General features: G+C 35.1%; 2 protein-coding genes across 3 annotated transcripts; one reads left to right on the top strand and one right to left on the bottom strand.

Annotated features, from left to right (window-relative positions):
* Positions 1–1,931: 1,931 nt before the first annotated feature.
* Positions 1,932–4,827, bottom strand: LOC136226287 (pentatricopeptide repeat-containing protein At2g15690, mitochondrial-like). Of its 2 annotated transcripts, none has more exons than XM_066014676.1 (2): positions 2,557–4,827; positions 1,932–2,040 (listed from the first exon to the last, which is right to left on the bottom strand). In XM_066014676.1, exon 1 carries the CDS (start codon positions 4,714–4,716, stop codon positions 2,698–2,700), a length of 2,019 nt encoding a protein of 672 aa, XP_065870748.1. In that variant the 5' UTR covers positions 4,717–4,827; the 3' UTR covers positions 1,932–2,040; positions 2,557–2,697. The 2 variants fall into 2 exon arrangements, with proteins under 2 accessions (XP_065870748.1, XP_065870747.1); XM_066014675.1 differs by lacking the exon at positions 1,932–2,040 and adding an exon at positions 2,098–2,411.
* A 10,709-nt stretch (positions 4,828–15,536) lies between these two features.
* Positions 15,537–19,581, top strand: LOC136226576 (protein PLANT CADMIUM RESISTANCE 2-like). Its single transcript, XM_066015143.1, has 4 exons — positions 15,537–15,775; positions 15,855–15,926; positions 16,824–17,036; positions 19,076–19,581. The coding sequence occupies exons 1-4, from the start codon at positions 15,568–15,570 to the stop codon at positions 19,150–19,152; spliced, it is 570 nt and encodes a 189-aa protein (XP_065871215.1). The 5' UTR covers positions 15,537–15,567; the 3' UTR covers positions 19,153–19,581.
* Positions 19,582–25,427: the final 5,846 nt, after the last annotated feature.

Consider the following 25,427-nt stretch of genomic DNA (forward strand, 5'->3'; position numbering starts at 1 on the left):
ATTTACAATTATATCAAGTCATAATTTTGGATTATATCAAACTAGTAAAATCGGTACTTTTAATATATTTTAAAGATTAGAATTTATAAATTAGAAGTCTATAATATATTTTTCTAGGGTTTATGATTTATGAATTGGAGTCTGAATTTTTTAAATTATGATGTAAAATCATAATATATAGAAAATAATGACATATTAAATATTACGAATTAAGTTTGGTGATATATAAAGACAGTAAATTACACCCATAGTCATTGAACTCTATTCATTTTCATAGTATGACCATTAAAATTTAGAACGTAATATAAAAATCACTCAATTTTACAATAAAATTTAAAAATTATACCTTTTCTGTTAATGAAAAAACTTATTTTATGCTAACAAGACTTGAAATTGCACCATTTAATAAAATATTAGATTTAAAGTTACATTATTTTGTACGTGGAGACAAAACTCGTTATCATTATGAAGAGATTATTATTATGAACCTGTTTAGTAAAGAGCTTTTGGAGGTAATTAGAGGTTTGAGCTACTTTAAAGGTTATGACTAGAGCTACTTTAAAGGTTATGACTAATCAAACCTCTAATAGAGGTATTTAATAAAAAAAAATTTGAGAGAACTTAATGAGTTGAAAAAACTAATTTTGAAAAAAAAAAGATTTTATAAACTTTTTCAATTAGCTTATTGTTCTGCTTTTTTGGATGACATTTTTACTCCTAATTACTAACCATTTAAAGGTTTTAAAATATTCTTATTTGTCATTTTATACAAACTCTATTAGCAATCGGCTAAGGTATTATAAGGTTGTAATCAACTCATCTCATTAAAAAATAAATGAGCTCGAGCACAGCTTCAAACTTGTTTCGAACCTAAAATACTTTTTGGGCTTGGTTGATTAAGAAAATTATCCGATCATGAATTGTTTGTGAGTAAAACGTTAATTATATTTATAAAGTTTGCCACAAATAGCTCTTTAATTGTGTACACAAACAAACTCACAAGCAAAATTTATGAATAAATAAGCAATATACTTGCAAATAATCCGGCCATTACTCATTTATTATGTTTGTGAACGAACTCATCTAATAGCAAATGAAATAGTATTAAGTTTTGATATTTGTGAACTAACACAAAACTATATAGTTTTTTTTTGCAAAACTAATTTGTTTATAAATGTTTTAATCGAGTCTGCTCACGAGCTTTGGCCTGCTCAAACTCGTCTCATTTACGAACCAAGCCAGTAAATCGTGCTCACGAACGGCTCGTTTACAAATCGAACCGAGTCGAATTTTTATCGAGCCAGCCACCGAACCGCTCATGAGCAGCTCAGCTCATTTACAGCCGTAAATGTATGCATTAAGCCTAGTAAGAACTTATTCATCAGCAGCTATACATAAACCAATAGATAACAGTAATAAAAACTTACAGGGTAAATAATTTATAAGTCACTATATTATACCTAACAAACTGTTTAATCCTCATATTTTAATAATGCACTATTTAGTCCTTAATTTTTGTTCTATTCAACAGTTTAGTTCTTCAAATATTTGAAGTATTAAACAGTTTGTCCCTTGTTGAATAGTTCTTCAAATATTTGAAGTATTAAACAGTTTGTCCCTCCCTCTATAAGAGACTAAACCGTTGAATAGAACAAAAAAATTAAGGACTAAACAATATATTATTAAAATAAGGACGAAATAGTGTAATAGGAAAAAAATGTAGGGACTAATAAATTATTTACCCAAACTTATAATACCAGTACATCAAGGAATCATCACAGATAATTTAACTTAAAACTAACAAAAAAAAAAAACCTCTGCTTTTTTACTTATCACTCAAATAAGATCAACACAAAATATTTGAATCATCCTATTTAAATCAATTGAAATAGCCTTCTTTCAACTCCTACTACAAAATAACAGACACTGCGTCGATCAATTAAGTAATTTGATAATCATCGAATCATGTGTATCTAAATGATTTGAACAAGTTTAGAACATTCACAGAATCAGGATTGTCGTTCCGATCACTTCCAGGTCCTGAGATATTTTCTTTCGTTACCAAAAAATACTGAAAACAATGGCAGAAGAAGAACATATGTACACTAAACTCATCACCGTGGATGCTTCGAATTCGAACAATTCAATTCAAAACAACCAAATTTCAAAATTAGATTACAATAAGAGATGGAAAAGGCTGAAAGAAACACACTCTTAAGAGAACATAATTTCACTTCAATAAATACACCATGATTAGACCAAATTTGGGAGATTGAAGATTGAATTCTAAGAGCAGACATTATAGTATCTTATGCATAAACTGTGATGATAGCAGGGCAAAAGAAGATCAACGAATTATTGTATGAACTCGGTTTTACTAACTATTGGCTCATCAACCATGATCTAATCTTCTGTAAGAAAGAAATGGCAAATAGATTAGCAACATTTACAAATTCGTAGTTTGTTTATTCCTAGACCACTTCATAATTATGAAGGCAACAACAGTGAATCATAGGAATCATAAAACGAAATACTCAGAGCATTAGAAAAACATACCATGATTGTCCATTCTCTACCAACAGAAAAGCTGTTCGTTTGTTTTCGTTCTAGAGTAGAATATACGGTGTCGAAGCTTTGGAACTTTATACTTAAAATCCCTAAGATATTATCTCACTTCAGACAGTAGCCATTGTTGCTTCACCAGTAATCTCCACAAGAGCAGCCGCCGTCCTTGAAATGGTGAAATCTTTTGTTATCCCTAACAATCAATTCCCTCCCAACAATCTTGGACATGATCTTGATAGCATTGTGACAATCACCACAAATACGGAGGTTTTTTATGATCCTCAAGGGTGTCCTTGCCGGAGTACTGATGAGACCGTATGCAATTGCCAAACGCTCACTGTGGTAAAGCAAGGCTTGCTCTTTGGCTTCCTGATCGATATCGTGAAGAACGTATCTAGTATCAGGCACATAGCTCACTGCCTTACTCAATGCCTTCAGTTTCTCATCATCCTTGTAAAGAGTGGGATTTCGAAACTCGATTATTCTATTCTTTCCTTCAAGCATGCTGATTAAGCTGTACTTCTTTGGTGGTGGCGTAGGGATCTTCTTGGCTGCAGCTTTTGATGGGTCAAGAGCAACTATCAACTCCTCAGCACGGTCTTCAAGATCAACATCGCCATGAAAACGAGCATACTTCTTAAATGATTCCCAAACCTCCACAGTAGGGTCAAAGGGGAGATTCCGCACATACTCTTCGATTTCATTAACATACCCACACTTGCCAAGAATATCTATGACCCCCAAATAATGTTGAATTCCCGGATTGATTCCATACTCATTCTTCATTGATTCGAAATGTAAGAATCCTTCTTCCACCGCGTCTGCACTAGCACAAGCAGATAAAACAGCAAGGAAAGTTTCTTCAGTGGGTTTCAACCCTTGTATCCTCATCTGCTCAAACATTTGCAAACCCTCATCTCCTATATTATTATGTGCATACCCATTAAGCATCAAATGCCAAGAATCCATATTTCTTTCGGGCATATGATCAAAAACTCTCCTAGCATCAGTCATACTTCCACATTTCCCATACATTTCAATCACCTTGTTGTTAAACTTAAGATCACCTCTAAATGTTGATTGCAAAAAATAATCATGTACCTTTTTAGCATCCTCAAGTTTCCCACACAGCTCAAACAAGTGATGAAAACAATTAGCATCAGCTTTAACTCCTTTCTCCATTAACTCAATAGCTTCATTCACCTTCCCCTCCTGGCACAAACGCATCAAATCCACTTCTGGAGGAGCTGCAGTTGGAGCTGAAGGTGGAGGTGGAGGTGGAGCTTGATATCGAGCATTCATGTCGGCATTCATATTCGGTGCTCCTCCTTGATTTAGGTTTTGCCCAGGTTTTGCCCACTGATCAGGGACTCTTCCCTGTGGGAACCCCTGATTTTGATTGTTCCATTGATTTGGGCTTCTAGCTTGCCGATAATCGTGAACATTAGGACTTGCCTGGGTATGATTCTGCTGTTGAGGATAATTCTGAGGAGGGGAATTCCACTGATTAGGATTCTGTGGTGGAAGATGAGGAGGAGGAAAATTCTGAGCAGGTGAATTCCATTGCTCAGAGCTAGAGTTTTGATACTGGCCTTGAGAAGTCCACTGATTAGGATTTTGTTGTGGCTTATTAGGAGGGAAATTCTGAGCAGGCGAATTCCATTGATCAGGATTCACTCGACTAGGGTTTTGGTACTGACCTTGGGAGTTAAACTGATGATTTTGCTGTGGTTGAGAAAATGAAGAAGGATAACTCTGGTTCAAATTCTGGTTATTAAACTGACTATTACTAGGGTTTACATGTTGAGGAGGAGCTTGATGATGAGTCTGGTTTTGTGGATTCCATTGATTAGGATTGCTACCACTTTGATGAGGCCGCCATTGATTAGGGTTTCTCTGGTCCTGCGGTGAGTCCCATTGATTAGGACTCCCCTGGTTCCAATGGCTACTATTAGGGTTGCTCTCATTTTGATAGCTAGATAGATTAGGTCTTTGATAATCATTAGGAATAGCAGAAGAAGTGCTTAGGGTTTTGGAATGGTTACTGAAAAGGAAGTCGGAGCGGAGAATAGACCGTACCTTGCGAAACGAAGAAGAAAATGAAAGTAATTTCGGATTCCTGGAACGGCGAATCGCCATGAGAGACGCCATTGCTTGTTAACGGAGATCGGAAAATGATGCTCGCCGTCGACTGAAAAACCCTAACGAAAACCCTCTCGGATGAAGCTGAGGAGTAAGGACCTCTGATCCTCCATTTTGCGGCTGGTTATAAATTTTAATTTCTCGAAAATACCCTTCTCATCACTCGTTCATTGCGTGTGTCATAAAGGGCTAGATGTAAATTCGGCTAAAGCTTAATTTTCATTATGGGATATCTATTACTATCAAACACGTCACGTCGAGAGCCATGATGGTCTTAGTTGGAACTTTCGTGGACTTGGCAACCCAGTACTTAAAGATTTAATTAGGAGTTATAAACACAATTCGATATTTTTTAATTGAACGTGTCCATTCTGCTCGTATTTGATGAAATAAAACGTGGTATTTGTTATTATGGTTGTTGTTTTATTGACTGTGTGTGTCGCAATTGATGTTTAGCGGTTATTTGTAAGAATTATGTGGATTTTACGATTACTGATTATTCTACTTACCATATTGATAAAACATTTCTAGTAGTGATTCTCCTATGTAGCGTTGTTATGGTTTCTATGGTACTTTGGACCGCTCTCAACACCACATGACGTGGTATTTCTTTATATAGTTACAAGCTATTGATCATCTCTCTTAGTGCGTGATATAGGACTTCAATGACATCTTTAAGCCCAAGTGAGAAGAATAGTATTTATCCGTATCTTAAGTGACTACTTTGAGGCTATTGTGGATTGTGGCTTGTCCGACCTTTCACCTTGAAGGGTATGGCTTCACTTAGGAGAAGAGGAGAGGTTTGGCTTATTTCGTGGAAGAAAGACTCGATTGTTGTATTGTTCCTGATAGTTGGCTCCAACTGTTTTTCGAGGCTTTCCATGAGATGTCTTGTCTTTGATTTCAGTTCACAACCCCCTTTGCCTTTTTGCCTCTATTTGTTTTCACGACTATACGGATTGGAAGTATTCTAAAATCCGTGGCTTTTTAATGGGCATTTTACATGAGGTGGTCACCACTACCTGGAATAATAATGCAGGTTTCCCTCTATTGGATAATCTTGGGGCTTGTATTGGGTCAATGGACAAGTGGGCGCCATTATCGCTTAAGGTTCAGGGAAAAAGTTAAGGATTATAAGCAAGATCATCTATTCGTTATGCAAAATATTCCCTCAGCTCTGTGTACTTGGTTTCGCAATATCGACGCAACCTTGAGACTTGCCTTTCCTAAAAAGAAACCTACTGAAAACAGTGGTCCAACCATCATTGGCTCTAAGGTGGAGATAATAATAGGAATTTTTTTCATGTTATGACAGCCTTTAAAAAGTGTCAGAATCGGATTCAGAGATTACAAGATATCGATGGCACCTAGAATGAGGATGATATTAAGAATCACATCACGGCTTACTTCCAAGACTTTTTTTTTATGAAATTATAGATGGGAATGCTCCATATATTGACTATATTGATATCATCCAGAGGGTGAAGCCATTATTTATCCCTTTTCAATTGAGGAGTTCATAGAAGCATTCTTCTAAATCACTTGGTACTGACGACCTCAACCCTACTTGTTTCAGAAATTTTGACACATTGTTAGTATTGAAGTGTTCAATGCTTGATGTCAGTGGCGCATGTCATGACATTTTCCTCATGCCTTTAATGATACTCTGGTTGCCCTTATCCCTAAAAATGATTGTCCTAATTTTATTCAAAACTTTCGACTTATCTCTCTTTGCAAGGTCATTTATAAGATTGTTGCTTAAGTTCTTGCTAATAGATTAAAGTCAGACATTCTCGCTCTTATTGGACCTGGACAATCAGCTTTTGTGAAAGGAAGGCTATTATAGATAATGTTCTTCTGGCTTTCTAGTATATTTAATATATGAAGTGACATACCAAAGGGAAATTGGGTTATGTTATCCTTAAAATTGACAATAAAAGAATGGTAAGTCTTTGAAGACATCCTTTGAGGTGCATCCCTTCAAAAGGACAATAAAGCATATGATAGAATTTGGTGGTCCTATTTTGATGTTGTGCTTGTGAGAATGGGTTTCCCCCTTTTGTGTACCAGTTTTGCTGCATCCCATATTCTAGTGCCCGGGATGAATAAATCCACCACAATGGTGTGTTTATTCGCATCAGTATCTACTGATTTGGCATCTTGTCCCTCATCTCTGACCAGCCACGGGTCCTTCCATACTGAGACATCATCCTCCACCCAATCTTAACCGAATCCCATTTTGGATAACCCCAATTGAGTTTCATACGCTTCTCTCTGAATAAAATTTGGGTCATTTCCTGATTTTAAAGACAGGAAAGATCCATTTACATAATATTTAGCCATTATCTTCTTCATGCATTGAAGTGAGAGAAGGTCTCCCATCTTTCTACCTTTTTACATCTTCTTCTCTAACCTTTTAGTCTTCACCGCCTCTCACCTCTTCACCTCCTCACCTCAATCTTCTTCTCCCCTTTTATCAATTTTTTCCGCTACTACCACCGTCATTTTGCAGGTTTACTTAGAGGAGGAAGAAGGAATTGTCTTCCTTCTTCCTCCTCCCATTTATATTTTAGATTTACATTTTATTGTTAGTTTGAAGTCTATATACCTTCTTGAACTTCTTTTTCTGTCAGATATACACTTGTGAGCTATACTTCTTTCTTTTATTCTTTTGCCGGTCTTAGCAAGAGCGGAAAATGTTTATCTTGTCCGTAGATCTATAGATCTGCGTGGATGCACAAACAGAAAGTACTCAGATCCGAACGTCCGGAAGAGCCTAAAGGATGGCGTAGGGATTACAACGGTTTTTCAACGGGATTCGACTTATGAGATGGATATGATTTCTATGTTTGTTGTATTTGTATCTTTTCTGGTTTTTATTGCTCTTTGTAATATATGTATTGCTCTTTGTAGTCTATTTTTTCCCTTTGTGGGTCTTTACCGGTATGAAATTGAGGTTTTATTTATCTTTGTTTCATGCTGTATTTGTATTATTAAAATAATGGAATGATACGTGGCATTTTATAAAAAAATATATATATATTTAGCCATTTAACGGGATTTTGAATATTTTGGAACGTGTAAAGTGTTGGGTTTGTAAGTCTGATGGGCCTTTAGTTAGATAGGCCACGTCATATATTATACAATAGTATTATAATTTTATTATAATTGCTTTTTTGAAAGGATTATTATAATTGCTTATAATCTATATATATACTAATGACATTTAATTATTGATTTAAATCTTACTAACAAAAATAAAATATTAAAAAAAGTTTATAATGCAACAAGAAGATAGATTTTAAAACAACAATAAAATCTCACTAACAAAAATAAAATATTTATTTTGTAGAACCATTAAACTAGACTTAATAAAAAGTATCTCAAACAGGAAGTGTGCCAGGCACGCCAACACATTGGGTAGGACTATAAATGAGTCGATTTGTTCATGAACGGCTCGTCGTTTGGTTCGATAGAAGCTCGACGGGTTCGATTCAATTTATAAATGAGCCAAGTTTGTGCACGACAAAATTGGGCTCAAAAGTTTACGAGCAATTTGGACATTTTGTAAAAACATAAATAGAAATAGAAATAGAATCCTAGTGCACTTGAAAATGAAGCAGGAATGCAAAGAAAGCAATGGAGTGAAGAACTCGCATAAATGTGGAAAGTTTCTTTTGTTTGGAAGCTCAAACTCGAATGTAAAATGACTTTTGTTCTTACTAAGGCTTAAGTCTGATTAATCGGAGATTAATCGGGATTTGTATTTTTTGTATTTATTTATTTTTTATTAAATAAAGTATTATATAAATACAAGTAATATATGAATTATACTATGTAAAAATAATAATATAAAATATCTAGGATAGGAAAACATACATATTTTAATATTATTTATATTAATATCCTTAAAAAATAATAAATATATCAATAAAATAATATTTATAACAAAATATGTCAAAATAAAATAAAATTAATATTCTTAAAAATAAATTTAATAGTTTAAGGTTTTTTTTATTTTTTTATTATTTAATATTTTTTAAAAAATTAATAAGATTGGCATAAAATTTAAGGACAAATTTTTTCAAAAAGGCTTCCTATGACCGCCTAGGTGCCGTCTAGACCTGCATAGGACTGCCTGAGACTGTCTAGGAGGCCAAAAATTGATCAACCGATTTATGCCGTCTGATTAGTGGAAATCGGAACGGTGTTCTAAAAATCTCCGCCTAGGTGCCGCCTAAACGGTCGCTTTGGCCAATTTTTAGAATACTAAGCCTCAGAATTACTGAAGTTGAAAGGGTTTCTTACAACTCATTCCAAGTTTATATACCTTTTCATCATTGAAGGTAAGTGTCAGTTTTACATCAACGGTTAGGAATATCTCGATCAATAACAAATAAGTCTTTGGATTAAGAGTGAATAATTCATTAACTATTCATTCACATCATTGTTCAGACCGAAAGATAAAAGAAGAAGACATCAGTTTCAAACCAAATCTAGACAGAAGTCTATTTCATTTTCCAATGGCAAAAAGAAGTCCATATGGTTCGGTATGGTGGGAACCGCCCCACCACCCTATTCAGGATAGAATGATATTTTCATACGTCCATAATCTATAAATAGATAATAACTATTTTTTCTCTCACTTCGTTATTATGATATTTCATTTTCTTTACTACTATTAACTACTAGCTTTGGTATTATAATGTATATAGGGGATCCACCCTAGTGTAGTAAACGAGCATTTAAGGAAATCAATTTGAAGGATGGATCAGACTGGATGATTGTTCTGATTATTAAAGTTTTGTTTGAGATGGGTTCTTATATAAATTCCGATATGTAGATATGTAAAGACTATAGAGAGAGAAATATAAATAAAGTGGGGGAAATGAAATTTTTAGGGTAAAGTCTAAAAAAAACTCATGTGCTTTCACGTTTTGTCAAACCGGTATTTATATAAAAAAAAATTGTCCAAATGAGGACTGATGTTTTCGTTATGCTGAGGATCGTTTATTTTGACACTATAAAAATGACGGTTAATGACTTTAAAATGAAAAATTCCTAAGGTTGTTAGCACCACATTTACTATGGAACCAAATTTTTTATTTTCCAAAACCATTATGTTCGGAGCTTTCTTTCGCTAAACATCAAGTTTCTCTTTCCTTACCAAACAACACATAAATGACATCAGAATTAAAAAATTGAAGAATTAAAGTTGTTTAGAATATTTTCAACTCTTTGGATTTTTCAATTTTGAAGCTGTCAATGTTCATCATAATTTTTAGGTCCTTGTTTTAGAAAAACGAAAAACTTTAGTTATCTCTTGGTTGAAAAACGAAAATCCCAGTCTCCATTTGAACATTTTTTTTATAAAAACTAGTTTGACAAAACGTGAAAAGCAAAAAAAACAAACTTTAGTTACCTCTTAATCGCAAACGAAAAATATCTCAATCCGTTTGAACAATTTTTTTTTTCTTTTAACTTTACAAAATTTTATTCTTTGTAAAAGCACTCTCTTTCCTTTCATAGATTAGGAGTTATTATTATGAAAGAGCTTTTTACTCGTTTAATGGGTTTTCGAATATTTTGGAAGTGTAGAGTGTGAGTTCTTATATTAAGCATCCGGTCTTTTATGTCATTTGGAAGATTTCAAATTCACATTTGGACAAGTGTATTGTGACCCCACGTAATAATTAAAATAGTGAGATCTTTTATAATATATGTGGGTCCATATTACACGTGTCAAAATATGTATGGGAGGTCCTCCATTTGACATGAAGAACCAGGTGCTTCTAATAATTTACCGTAGAGTGTTGGGTTGTAAGTCCGATGGACCTTTAGTTAGATAGGCCACATCATATATTATACAATAATATTATATTTTTTTATTAAAATTACTTATAATATGGGGTAATTAATTTATTAGTTTCTATATTTTGACAAAATACACTGTTTAGTCTCTATATTTTCAAAAACACACGGTAAGGTCTCTAACCTTTTTCTCGATGAACTGTTTAGTCCCTAATGTTTTTCTCGGTGAACTGTTTAGTCACTGTCGTTAGACTCTCATTAAAGATTTTGTTAGTCAATTTGGATTTGAGTCAAAATCTATTTAAAATAAAAATGTAATGCCTTAACTACCCTTTACCACAAAATCAAATATATGAGACCATTATCTTCATTGTTTCTCATCTCTGCATTCTTCTTTTCCTTTATTTTCCTTTCCTTTAGACTCTACTGCATCTGAAATCAACTTTAAGTGTTCTTCTTCTTGATTTTGTTCTTAATCGTTCAGATTCGTAAGCATTGGGTCTGTGTTCTTTTGCTTGTTCTCCATACAAACAGCTTCTTCTTCAAAATTGGATTTCATCTTCATAGGATTTCAGTAACAGTTCAACGAAATGGAAGGGAAAGACAGTGAAGTTTACAACAATAACAAAATTAGCAGAAACATCTTTCGTCATCACTGAAGCAGTTGACAGTAAACATGAGTTGAGAATATAAAAGAAATTAAACTCACCATTGAGAGTACGTAAGAGGATTTTCACCTTCAATTTGAACAGGAAGAGTAAGCGAGAGAGATTTGAGTTGATTTCTATCTTCAATTCAAATATGAAGAGTGGGCATGAGTGATTTGATTATGGGTTAGGGATTCAATCCTTTTTCCATTTTTTTTGTGAGTGCGAGTTGTGAGAAAAAGATATAGAGGTGTGAATTGCTTTTGACTGATAAATAATAAAGGGTAAATTACACTCATGGCCACTGAACTTTATCCATTTTCACATTATGGCCACTCAACTTCATTTCTTTCCGGTATGACCACTGAACTTTACACTTTTTAACATCGGCGGCCACTCAATTTTAATTAACTTCTCAAAATGACCGTTAACGATCGTTAACGACCTTAAAATGAAAATATTCAAGAATTAAAGTTGTTCAGAACGACATTTACCATGAAACCACATTTTTTATTTTCTAAAATCACATTTTTTTTTGGAGATTTCTCTCTCTAAAAATTCACTTTCCCTCTCCTAACCAAACAACACCTAAATGACCTCAAAACGAAAATTTTCAAGAATTAAAGTTCCTTAGAATATCATTAACGCTTTGGATTTTTTATTTTTAGCCGTCTATGGTCGTTTTGAGGCGTTAAGTGGCCACCGGTGTTAAAAAAGTGTAAAGTTCAATGGCTATACCGGGAAGAAATGAAGTCCAATAGCCATAATGTGAAAATGGGTAAAGTTCAGTTGTCGTGGGTGTAATTTACCCAAATAATAAAGGGTAATTTAGTCATTTCTGAATTTATAAACGATAAAAAAATCTAACAAACAGACGGAAGGACTAAACAGTTCATCGAGAGAAAGGTTAGAGACCTTACCGTGTGTTTTTGAAAATACAGTGACTAAACAGTGTGTTTTGTCAAAATATAAGGACTAATAAATTAATTACCCTATATACACACTAATAAAGAAACATAGTAGTATTTTCCTTGTTTACTTCTAACAAACTTAGACCTCAATTAATTATTCAACTAATTTATTTATTTTAATAAAAATATGAAATGATTGGGAATCTTGTGAGCCACTTCCTATGATATTTCCATAAGAAACAAAATAATATTGACCAACTTGGATAACTTAATTATAATAAGCAACAAAAGAAAAAATATTCAAATAGGTTAAGATAAAATGACATTTTTTTTTATAAAAAGATAAAATGACATTTAATTATTGATTTAAGTACATTATTTTTTGTCTTGATTAGTGCTAAATGTTTGGACTATCTATACATAGAATTGTCAAAGTCTATGCTTTGCCTATCTTTGTCTAAGTAGTTCATCTAATTCATGTGTAAATACAATAACAATTATTATGATATAGTTGCTTTCGAATTATGTTTTTAAATAATGAAGTAGTTTCATTCTAGTTAATAGGCTTGGGGGCCTGTTTGTTTTACCTACTGTTTGCTGTTACGATTTGCTGTTACGGTTTGTTGTTTGCTGTTGGAAAAAACTGTTTTTCCAAAGAGATTATCTGCTTTTGTAAAAGGCTGCTTTTTAGGTGTAAAAAGCAAACAGGAGGTTACTAAAGGTCACTAACCAAACACCTAAAATTATCTATTTTGAAGTGAAAAGGCAAATAAAAGCACGAAAAGGAGGAACCAAGCACCCCCTTAATTTGAAAAAAAAAACTATTTGGTCCCCTGAATGTATAGAGTGTCACATTATTCTTTTAAACTTGCTTAAAATGATATATGAGACACCAAATACGGAACCAAACACGCTGCAAAAGTTGAAGGTGTTATTTAGTGTTGTTGTTGTCGTCGTTGTCGGTTAGTTTTTTTGAAATAATGCCAAGTTTTATTAACTTAAATCAAATGAAAGAATATTGTTAAGAAATTGTTGTGGACATGCCCACTCACTCCGAACAGACACAGAATTGACCGCTTTTGCTAGAGCATAGGCAGCCGAATTCGCTGAACACTTAATAACGGAGATAGAGCACGACTCTAAATCTCGTAATAAATAAATACAATCAGAAATAATGTCAAGTAAATACAAATGACATTCTAAACCCATTTGAATTACCTTGACTATGACGGGACAATCCGACTGAATTTGAATTTTCTCACTAGGCTGGGACAATACATCTTAATCCAACTTAAAGCTTTTTTTTATAGTCATGACATCAGCTAGCTAAGTACTAAGGTTTCCTTGAAAAGCTTCCATCTTAGCTAGAATGCATTCTTCCTAGTTAATAGGCTTAATACACCACAATTCTCTTGGTGAAAAAAAAAGTTAATTGGCTCATGATCAACTGACAAAGTATTTGATTAGTCTTCTAAACTTGTTTACAGTGATCTATTGACACCATGAATTTGCTTAAAAAAATATACATTTCAAATTGTCTAAATCCAACTTTATTTTGACACGTAGATTAAAGAGTTAATCATGTCATTTTAAACCAGTTCTTGAAGCTCATCGAGCTGGCCATCCGAACTGCATCAATTTTGTCCAATTCTACTGTATTCAAATTTACAATTTGCAGAATACTTTGTGGTAGATTTTTAAGCTTATTTTAGGCTCTTATTTTTATATTTAAAGACCTTGGATGGTCATTCCTAAGACAATCATGTATTTTAAATTTCAGCCATTGTTAGCTAGTTTTCAGTTTTATAATTAATTTACATTCATTATTGAGTATCCACAGTTATTTTTATAAATTTGTTATTTCTTTGAGATACATCTAAAATTCATCAATTGTTCACCTGCAAAAGCCCATCTACCACCTATCACAAGTTCTCAAGATACCATCTTCAGTTCGGAACGACGATCGCTCGAGTCAACAGGTTTCATAAAGACGATTTTTTTTCCTTTTTTACTCTTGTTAACTTTAGAAGATCTCTCCGGATTTCAAATTGATCGTAAGATTGTGGCATTTTTCATCATCTTTAATATAGGCTTTTATTTCGTTTCATTTCTTTATGAATTCTTTAATTATCGTCTTTGCATATGATTCATAAGTCTGAATATAGTCTACTTGTTCATATTGCGAGTCTAATCCGATTATCTATACTGGAGATTGCAGGTATTAATAATACCACAGTAACATACCCGAATTCCTGAATCCTTAGAGTTAGTTATGGTGTAGGTAAGGAATCACATGCTAAGTACTGTCATAGGATAAGTCGGTTCAATCACTTTATGTTTATGCAATAATAATACCATTCATAATTATATCTGAGAGTTTGAATACCTGTTTTATCGTATCATTACCATTTCATTTTTAGGAATTTATAAGTGTTTTGGATCAAATTAGGAATAGATTAATATAAACACAATTCAAATAAACTTATCACCGCCTAAATAACAATAAAAAAAGCTGAGTAGTCTACTTGCGGTATAAATCATGTTGATTCGATACATGGACTTCTCCTAAATTTATTACTTGATAACGACAGGATACACATATACCTTAATGAGTTTTTGAACGTCAGCTCGGAACGCCATATCTTATTAGCTATTAGCAACTGTTTCTCAATTCCAATCAAGGGTAGACTTTATATTTACTATTAACACAACAAAAATGAACTAGAACCAAACATATATTAATGAACTTCCATAATTGAAGTCTTGTAAACAAATACAAAAAGGCTTAATAGGCACCCAACCTCCTAAACTTGTAACTTTTTTTCACATGGCCCCCTCAATTTAGGGGACAACCTCTCAACCCCCCAACTCTCCAAAAACATCACATACAGCCCCTTACACCCCTATGTTCGGTCAAAATATTGACCTGTATAGAAAACGCGCTTGACTGTTGATCACACCAATGCCACGAGTCACTTTTTTATTAAATTTTTCCAAGTGATTTCACCTCGACGACCACTACCGCCAACCTCAGCACCTCGATGAGGCTGCGACGATAAACAACGACAACACCTCGCATACAATAATCACTTGGAAAAATTTAATAAAAAAATGACACGTGGCATTGGTGTGGTCAACAGTCGAGCGCGTTTTCTACACGGGTCAATATTTTGACCGAACATAGTGGTGTAAGGGGATGTATGTGATGTTTTTGGAAAGTTGAGGGGGTCGAGAGGTTGTCCCCTAAGTTAAAGGGGCAGATGAAAAAAAGTTACAAGTTTAAAGGGTTGAGTGTCTATTAAGCCATACAAAAATATAACAACATCTACTTGCATACATTGAAGTTTCCCAGAATTTGAATATATTAATACATGAAGTTACAACCATTGACTTTTTCAGATTCCCCAACAAGCAAAAGTCTTCTTCCATATATATATATATATATATATATATAGATGAATTAAGTTTGTATATACATCAGAATTCATAAAATGTATCCTGATCCATTGCAAAATAGACATTCAAGTAATAATTATGAAAATGTTTCAGAAACACCATACCCTCCTCCTCCTTATCCTCCTCCACCTCCTCCTCCGGCTTACCCTAATTCACACTTCTCCACCACCATCGGCCGTCGAGCTATGCCGCCGGGGAAGTGGTCCACCGGACTTTGCCATTGCTGTGATGATCCTGCTAACTGTATGTTTTTCATCTTATTACAACTTTAATTTTGTGACATGATGATCACTTTTTTTTTTATAAAATTAAATATCTGCAGGTTTGATCACTTCCTGTTGCCCTTGCATAACTTTTGGACAGATCGCCGAGATTGTCAATCAAGGATCTTCTTGTAAGTTTTATAAATAGGGCTGTAATATTTTTTTTTCTTAGAAGACTGTAATCTCACTTGGATAAAAGCTACAGCTCGATTTATAAATGAGCTGAACTCCGTTTGAAAGCTCGCCCGGTAGCTTCCTAGATCCACTTCCTACGTCTAAAACTATTAATATCCGGGATAAGTAACAGGCCCGCTACCCACCAAATATATCATACCTGTCACGGGTAATTTTCTTGAGTCCATATATGTTCTATATCCTTTTATACAGGGTATATGTAATCTCATTAAAACCGAGTTGTGTTGAGTATCGGCGTCTAGAATACCGTTGTCATCCTTAAGTTAAATAGGTCATTCTAAATAAGTTTAGAAGGGTAAATAAAAGTACAAAAACAATGCTTGTGCCCTATTTACAAACAGAGATATATAGTTTAAAAGTTTGCAAATAGAAGTCTGTGGTATGTTTTATTTATAATAACGAAATATTTCAAATTAACTGTTAAATTAAACAGTCAAATTCTTATTACAACAAATGAAAATTTTATCGATAAACACAACTCCCACCAAAAAACACAACTTTCTAAATCGAAACCATAAATCATATGGTGGATATTTTACGTTTCTTACTAATTTAACGGTTTAATAAAATAAAAATAAATATGTTCTTAAATGTTATTAGAATTTAACTTTATAATTTCAAATACTCTATTTTATAAAAAAACATACCCGATATCTCTATTTATAAACTTTTAAATCACAAACATTTAAATTTATTTCTGCCTTATAAAAGTTGAATTTTTTAAGAAAAGCAAGTACATGAGATTGTTTATATATAATATATATATATATATATATATATATATATATATAATTTTTTTATAACAATAACTTGTTGATGTTTGTGATACTTAGCATGTGCAACAAGTGGAGCTATTTATGGAGTTTTGCTGGCTTTCACCGGACTATCTTGCCTATACTCTTGTTTTTATAGATCAAAATTGAGAGGGCAATATGATTTGGAGGAAGCACCATGTGTGGATTGCCTTGTTCATTTCTGTTGTGAAACTTGTGCTTTATGTCAAGAATATAGAGAACTCAAGAACCGTGGCTTTGATATGGGAATAGGTATGTATCTCATTTTCATTTTAACAACCATTTTTAAGTTTTCATTTTTTGTTTGATTGCAAATTCTACCGCACGGCAATCAGACCAGCATTATTATATGGTACGGAGTGTTGGGCAGTGAAACACTGTCACATTCATAAGATGTCGGTGACGGAGATGCGTATGTTGAGATGGATGTGTGGTCATACAAGAAAGGATAGGGTGAGTAATGAAATAATTAGGACAAAAGTATGGGTTACATCTATTGAGAATAAAATGAGGGAAAACCGATTAAGGTGGTTTGGCCATGTAAGACGAAGAGCGCTTGATGCGCCGGTTAGGAGGACTGAAGAGTGGCAAATGGATGTAGTGGTGAGGGGTAGGGGTAGACATAAGCAAACTTGGAGGAGAGTGATCGAGAGTGATATGAGTTTAGGGATTGAGGAGAATATGGTAGTGAATAGGACAGAGTGGAGGGAGAGAATTTGTGTCGCTGACACGACTTGATTGTACGGTTTCATATGATGGTTCCTGTTAGCCGACCCGAATCATTTCGGGACTAAGGCTTTGTTGTTATTGTTGTTGTTTTGTTTGATTGCAATTGCTCGGTATACCGCTGTAAATGAGTCGAGCCGCTCACAAACCGCTCGAAGTTCCATTCGATAAAAGTTTAATCGTGTTTGGTTCGATTTGTAAACGAGCCGAGTTTGAGTATGATTTTAAGGCTCGATTCATAAATGACCCGAGTTTGAGCATGATGAAACTCGGCTCAGAAGCTCATGAACAAGCTTGGTTATAGGTTTATGAACAAACTCGATTATAATGTTTTATGAACAGACTCATGAACAAGCTCGGCTCGGTGTATGGTTGTAAATGAGTTGAGCCATGACCGGCTCGGTGTTCGGCTCGATAAAAAATTCGATTGTGTTCGACTCGATTTATAAACGCATCGAGATTGAGAACGATTTTGAGGCTCAATTCGTAAATGAGTCTAGTTTGAGCACGATGAAACTCGTTGGAAAGTTTGCTAGCAGGTTCGGTTATAGGTTTGTAAACGAGTTCGATTATAATATTCATAAATAGGCTCGTGAGCATATTTGGTTCGATTATTTTTTAATAATAATATTTTTATAAAGGGAGAAATGTAAAACTACATAGTTTTACAGGTTTCATAACTACATAGCTTATGAACATAATCAATGAGTTGTTTGCGAGCAAAGTTCATGAATAGAATTAACGAGTTGCTCACGAGAAAAGCTCATGAACAAATAAGCGGTCTACTCACGAACATCTCACGACCCGATAATTTTCTTAATGGTCGAGCTCAAGCTCGTCCATTTTTTATCGACCCGAGCATGAGTAGGCTAAAGCTCGGCTCAACTCGATTACAATTCTAGTTGGATGTAAAAATAGATTATCGTATCGTAATCTTGTTATACGATCTATACACTCTATCTGCTTAACAAAAAAAACGATAATCGTGTTAAACGGATTATCTCTGTAAATCGTGTTGTCGTGCTAGAAACTAATAGCCCTAAATAAGCAATGTTGAAATAGCCATTATTGGAATCTTTCTATGTGTTAATTGTTCTTCTTAGGCCATATTCTTTATTACTTAATTTCAGTATCAATCAGTTCAGTTCAGTAATTAATTTACTAATTTATCATTACTTATTATAATTATAATTATTTTTTATAATTATTATTGTTATTATTATAACCATTATTATTTTTATAAGATTTTTATTTTAATTATTGCTATTTTTAAAGGATTATATTATTATTTTAGTTTGAGTAGAATTCAGTTCAGTTCAATAATATTCAGTTCAGTTTTTTTCAGCAATAAAAAACAGTCCTCATAAATATTTAATTCTGTTAAAAATGTTACTCATTTCGTTTGTATTTTTTAACTGGGATTTTTTTTTACAATTTCTTAAAGAAAAAACAGATCAAATTTATAAAACAACTGTTTCCGAGAGTAATATGTTGATCTTGAGTAAGCATAGTCTAACCCTTATATTATATGTTTGTTAATTAACTTAACTATGTTTTATAAATAGGTTGGGAAGCCAATATGGACAGGCAAAAGCGAGGTGTTACAATTGCTCCGATCATGGTTTCACCCATGACAAGATGATCATGTAATCTCAGTATTCAGAATTTATTAACAGAGGATGTTTGTGATGGTCTCTCTGATTTATGGACACTAAAATATTTTGGTATTTCTATCGATCAGTGGGTGGTCAACCCCCTCTAGTTCCCCTAGATCCGTCCTTGTGTACTCTAGATTAAAATGATTGTTTCCACTTGCTTCTGTGTAAATTGCGATTGTAAAATCAGACATGTATATAGAAATTACAAAGAGATAAAGTAAAGAGATAAAGCGTGTGATAAAATAACACAAGTTCTAATGTGGACCAAAATTAGTACTGATCCATCCAGTCAGATGATGCCATGTCAGCAGTTGAAATGATGTGACATTATTTAAGTGAATCGGACTAGTACTGGTCTCGCACCATTGTAGAAATTTTCGTTAAATGAATAATTTTGTTTCTTTTGGTAGCAACCTTCAGTTCTGCCTTTATAGATGTGAGTTGTTTATAAAGACCTTTTTAATAGAATGCTTAATAGATTGGTAGATGATATGCTTACTTTGTTTTTGACAAATTATGCCTTACTTTGTAAATTTTCATTCATTATCTATTTTATGTTTGGCTCGTAAATTACGAGACGATTATTATATGTCATGGCAATTTTTGACATGAAAATACGTTTATAGAGACAATCCAACTGAAACAACACGGTTGATATGGAAATTAATTTTATAACATTTATATTATATGTAACCATATGTAATATATATATATATATATATATATATATATATATATATATATATATATATGGTGACTGGTGATGAATCCTTGATCGGTGATCTTTCCTGTGGGGGGCGCTGTTGGGATCGGTGGGGGGAAGCTCCGATGCTAAAGTCAGTATTGTGTAGAAGAATAAACTGTAAGCACAAAGTAGGGTTAAAGAGAGCGTGAATGTGTACCTCAATAGCTTGGGATGCAAGCTATTTATAGTCATGTAGTTGTAACTCTCGGTAACTAGAAAGTCTCTATTAATGCCTCATTAATGGCGGCAACTGATATTATTCAAGTATGACCGTTAGCTCATTAATGGGTTATTAGTTGCCTTTATGGAGAATCGGCTCAGCCGTTCAGGGGGCGTATCGAGACGAGATGGAGGGTCTCTCGAGTTGTAGACACCGAGTCGGAGGACCTGTGACAAAAACCCACAACGGACGGTTAAAGTGGTTGGTTTCATTGGTTTAAAAATAAAAATCACAAGAAAGCCCCGGATGATTGGGTGTTGGTTAGCCGGCAACTAACAGCGCCCCCTAACGGGCAAGCGTTCCACGAACGCCAGACACGGCACTCGACGCGTCAAACGCTCGTCAGCGAGCGTTTGACGCACGTCCGATGCTCGTTGGGCGGCCACCCAACTCCCATTGGGCGAACGCCCGACGAACGTTGGACGTCGCCGAACGGACGTGGGACATGCGACCAATGAGTGTCGGGTGCACGGCCGACAGCGTTGGGCGCGCGCCCGACGATCGTTGGACGAACGCCCAACGATCTTTGGGCGCGTGCGCCCGACCTGAGATGGGCGCGCGTCCAACAGAGGTTGGGCGCACGCCCAACCTCGGGATCCGTGCCTATAAAAGGCACAGATCCCCATGCATTTGAAGAGGATTTTGAGAGCTTCTCTTTCTAAAAAATTTATTTTAGAGAGAGAAAGTAAATTTTTTGGGAAAAACATTTTTTTCCCTAAAAATTGAAAATTTTCAAAAAGTTAAATATTTTACAAAAAACACCAAAAATCACAACTCGTGGAATCAACCGACTTCGACTGTCAATACCGATCTTGAGGTATTATCTGAGGACTAGACTCGTTCAATTTATTTATTTTATTTTTAGTTTTGTTTATTTATTTATTTTATTTATTTTATCACGTTTATTTATTTTCACGTATTTATTTAATTCCCGTCTCGTGTTAAATAAATGTTTTGGTTTAAAAAAAAAACCTCGTTTTAAAGTCCCAACACGAACCGTGACCCGATTTAAGGGTAGTTCGGGATTAAAACGTTGTAAATATAGAATTTAAAAAGCTTTTTAAATTAACGTTTTGAAATAAAACATCGTTTTGGGGCGGCTCCGCTATAGACTATGACCCGATTTGGGTAGTTCGGGGACCAAAATGATTGAATAGAGTAGATCTAAAGCTTTTTGATAAATCTGAAAAGTATAGGGACTGTTTCTGTAAATCTGTCTTTTCTGCCACTAAAAGCAGTTTAGCGACGGATTTTCCGTCGGTAAAGCTGCTGGAATCTGAAAAATGCCCTTTTAACCCTCTTTTCCTAACTTTTTGATATTTATACTCATATATATATATATGTATAATTATGTAATATGTTTATTAAAATTATTTTTGGGATATATGGATAATAATTATGTATTATATATTTATCTATTTCTCATTTAAACTTCATTTATATTAATCAAGTTCTTATAAAATTATATATATAGTTTTGGGTTTATTCAAGTTGTATTAGTAAATGTTTTGGGGATGATTAGATGTTATTTTGATGTTTAATGTGTATTTGGGGAGGGTTATTTCCTATATATCTATCACAATTGTTATCTTGGGGTTTAAAAGTTATTTTCTTATGAACCTTGTTCATTTTTTTTACTTGTTTTTAATTCAAGCATTGTTTTCATTATTATTTTTACTTGTCAATAATTATACTATATTTTATTCCTTTACTTCCTTATTTTTCAAATCTATAGATATAATTATTATTTTTAACCAAAATGTACATGTATATTTACTCTCCTTTTGAATTTCCTATATGTATATATTTCAAATGTATTTGGGTTGGGTGGATTTAGATTTAATTTGTTAATTGTTGTAATTATGTTCAAGTAAAGGTTAATTGAGTGGAAAAGGGGAAAATAAATCACAAAAAGAGATTTCAATTTGGTTATTTAAACTAAGGGTTTTTAGAGGTTCCTAATGTAAATAAAAGGTTTTAGTTCGTTATCATTTTCAAACGACTTCCTAAAATATCACGTTTTGAAACCTTAATCCGTTCCAACGACGGATTAAGCGAACCTTGTAATTAAAATCGTTTTCTTGTAAATGATAGAGTTTTGAATCGTTTTTCTATCTAAACGGTTTTCTACAAAAATAAATGGACTTGTATGCTTAATCACGTTTTTTGGTTAAAACTTCTTATTTCACGTTTTCCAAACACTCGAACCGTTCCAACGGCGATTCGAGTGAAAAACATGTAAATTAACGGGGTTTTGAAACGCATCTAAATCATTCCAACAGCGATTGAGATACGAACCAAGAGAATAAATCGTCTTTCCGAGAGTGAGATTAGTTTAGATTTAATTTATAGCTTAAAGCATAATTCACGTTGTAAATAAACCAATTCTTCCTTCTAACTCCCTCTTTCTTCTACATATTCTAATTCATGTAAATGGGTGATTCTTTACTAAAGTGGCTTTCTATAATATGCTCAAAACAGTTTTCAAAACGAGAAAGAAAAGGTTTCAAATGAATTTTAAACTTAAAGAAATATGCGATTAGTCTGTTAGCGCCTAACATGCTAAGTAGGAGGCCGGTGGTTCAGAACCGGGCGATTTCGGGGTGCCTAGTAGCCTTTCTCCGAAAAGGAGCTAGCCTTCTCGGCTCGTACCCAAATTTTATGAACCCTCACCGGTCTCCCGCAGGGGATCGGTGTTCATTTTCCATTCATGGGTGGCGACTCTTCCATACTCCGAGCTCCGGCCCTGCCGAGCAGCTTGATTCCGTGATTGGTTGCTTTCGATGCCAATCACAGCATCTATCGTCAACGGTGTCCACCCCCCGGGTCTTCCGGGCGAGGCCACAGCACCTACACGAGTGTTTGACTATTGATGGCATATGGAGGAATCCATGTGATCCGCCACCCAGGTGGCTTACTTGATACGCCATAGCTTTCACGATCATCTTTATACGCAGTCGTTTGGTCAATTACTCTTTTGGTCCTGTAAATAATTTCTGGATGTTATCAGAAGCCCCCCTTAAAGTCACGCTAAAGTCCTTTAGGGCTTTTAATCTTCCTGGCGTGCCGTCAATAGGCGACATATTGATGGTTGTTCTGTCCCAGGCTATTCACCGATTGACAAGTGTCGGGGACACACCGCTCGAGGTATGTGACATCTTCTCTTTTAAGTCTCCCTCTTTCTCTTTCTTCCATTTTACTTTCCCATTTTCTAAGACTTTTGATTTTTGCCTGAATTTCCACGGAGCTCTCTTTGTGTCAAGAACTTGAGTATCCGAAGCTTCTTCCTTTTCACTTCAGATTTTCATGTAAGTTGGTCTTTACATTCCTTCCATCTTGCTTTTATGAGTTCCTGTTCCGGTTCTACTACTGAGCTCTTCAACTTGACCACTTCCATTGATTACTCACTTAGTTTAGAATCTTCTGAGAGCACGAACTCTTCTGAGAGTACTCCGAGTTGCGATTTGTTTAAATTACGTAGTGTTTTGAGGGAGCGTAGGAATCGTTGTTTTGGGTTTATAGAAACCCAGAATTCTTTCGCCACTACAGCCCCTGTTGCTCCGGTGGTAAGTTCTAGAGCTGTTTCTGGGATGGAAACTTCTTCTTCGACCCCTACCAGGAAAAAGGGGCCTCGCGCGGAGATCACTTCATCTCGCATGAGTCCCGTGGATCTTTCTTATTTGGCGGATCATTATCCGTGGATGAAGAACTATGAAATCATATTGGCAGATGCCCACCAGCGTCCCGCCTGTCCCCCTAGGGGATTCCTTTATGTGTATAGAAGCCACGTTGAAAGGGGTATCCGTCTTCCTCTTCCCCAAGTGATGGGAGATATTCTTGACTTTTTTGGAATCACTGTCAGCCAGCTGCATCCGAACGGCTGGTTGGACATGGCACTAGATACTTTTTTAGCCTCTAATCTCGGGGTAACCCTTGCTCCTCGAGTCTTCTGATCCCTCCACAAGCCTTCTAAGTGACAGAGCGAATCTTTTATAACTTTTGTTAAGTTTAGAGGTTATTCACCTTTTAGTGATAAGATGTCAAATGTTCATCTCCAGGATGAAAAGTTTTTCTTCGTCAAGCTAAAAGAGGGCGAATCTCTGGGATTCCCGACAAATTGGAACTACAAACCTCAACATATGGCAGAAGATTTGATTCAATTGACTCCCCTTGAGGAAAATGTGGTGAATCTCATGAGGAGTGTCAAGATGAATTTCTGGACGTACGCCGATGCTCTAGAATTTATGATGAGCGACATTCTGTTGGTCCGCCGAGTGGGGACCCAGATCAATTATGTGAATTTTACTCAACTTGACGAAGGTACCTTTATTCTTCCTTGAACTTTGATTATTTTGTTGTCCCCTTGTTAGGGACTTATCTAAGGCCAGTCACGCCTTTGTAGAGAGGCGAAAGAAGATGAAGGAGCAGGAGGCGAAGAAGGATGCGCCAGTGGTGAATCTCAGCAAGAAAAACAGGAAGCGTCTTTTAGATGGTCTCCCACTTCCTGTAAGCAAGAGGACTAGAATGGCTCCTATGGGTGGAGCAAAGCTACTGGCGGATGCCTCAAGGGCGAGTAAGTCCAACATCGATTGGATGGGCTTTAATCAAGAACATGTACAGTTCTTCTCCCTACTCCGCTTTTTGTTATGGGCCCTAATTCCTGTTTTTTCGTCTAGGTGGTCAAACCTGATTTGGGGAAATATTGGTTCACTAAGTATGGGAAAAAAGGGGCCCTTGAGAGCGAGTCAGTCATAAATGACTTGGATGAGGCGATTGGTCAGCTAGGAAAAGTGCAGGAGAGTCGGGCTAAGTATTCTAGATCCGCCCATGCTGAGATGGGAAAAAGGGATCTCCTTACGGTAAGTCTCTCTTTGTTTTGTTTCACATTTTTGGATGAAAGTGTGATCCTGGTTTTGGGAATCTTGTTTACTAAGTGTCCCTTTTCTTTTATCAGGCGTATGCCCATACGTGTGCAATGGAGGCGGATCTTCTCCAAGGTGTAGCCGATAAAGCCATTATCAAAAAGCTGGAGAATGAAGTGGTCGTGATCAGTGCCAATGCAACTGCCGCCATAGCTCTTAATGAGAGCAAAGACGCCAAAATCCATGGGTTGGACAAGAAAATAGCTGATGATGCTAAGGATCACCAGGCCGCTTTGTCGAACGTGGAGATTTTGGCTGGTAGCCGTGCTTATTATTATGGCGAGCGGATCATGGCCTACCTTAGGCTTGCTTATCTAGAGATAGACTTTGTGGATCCAGAATATATCGTTCCCGAGGCTGAGGAGGCTATCA

Source organism: Euphorbia lathyris, chromosome 4, assembly GCF_963576675.1.
Source record: "Euphorbia lathyris chromosome 4, ddEupLath1.1, whole genome shotgun sequence".
NCBI lineage: Eukaryota > Viridiplantae > Streptophyta > Magnoliopsida > Malpighiales > Euphorbiaceae > Euphorbia > Euphorbia lathyris.

Excerpts from the sequence above, each read along its gene's own strand:
- LOC136226287 (XM_066014676.1), bottom strand. The coding sequence starts at position 4,716 with ATGGCGTCTCTCATGGCGATTCGCCGTTCCAGGAATCCGAAATTACTT.
- LOC136226576 (XM_066015143.1), top strand. The coding sequence starts at position 15,568 with ATGTATCCTGATCCATTGCAAAATAGACATTCAAGTAATAATTATGAA. Across the intron at positions 15,927-16,823 it reads TGTCAATCAAGGATCTTCTT|CATGTGCAACAAGTGGAGCT; the intron begins GTAAGTTTTATA and ends TGTGATACTTAG. Across the intron at positions 17,037-19,075 it reads TGGCTTTGATATGGGAATAG|GTTGGGAAGCCAATATGGAC; the intron begins GTATGTATCTCA and ends TTTTATAAATAG.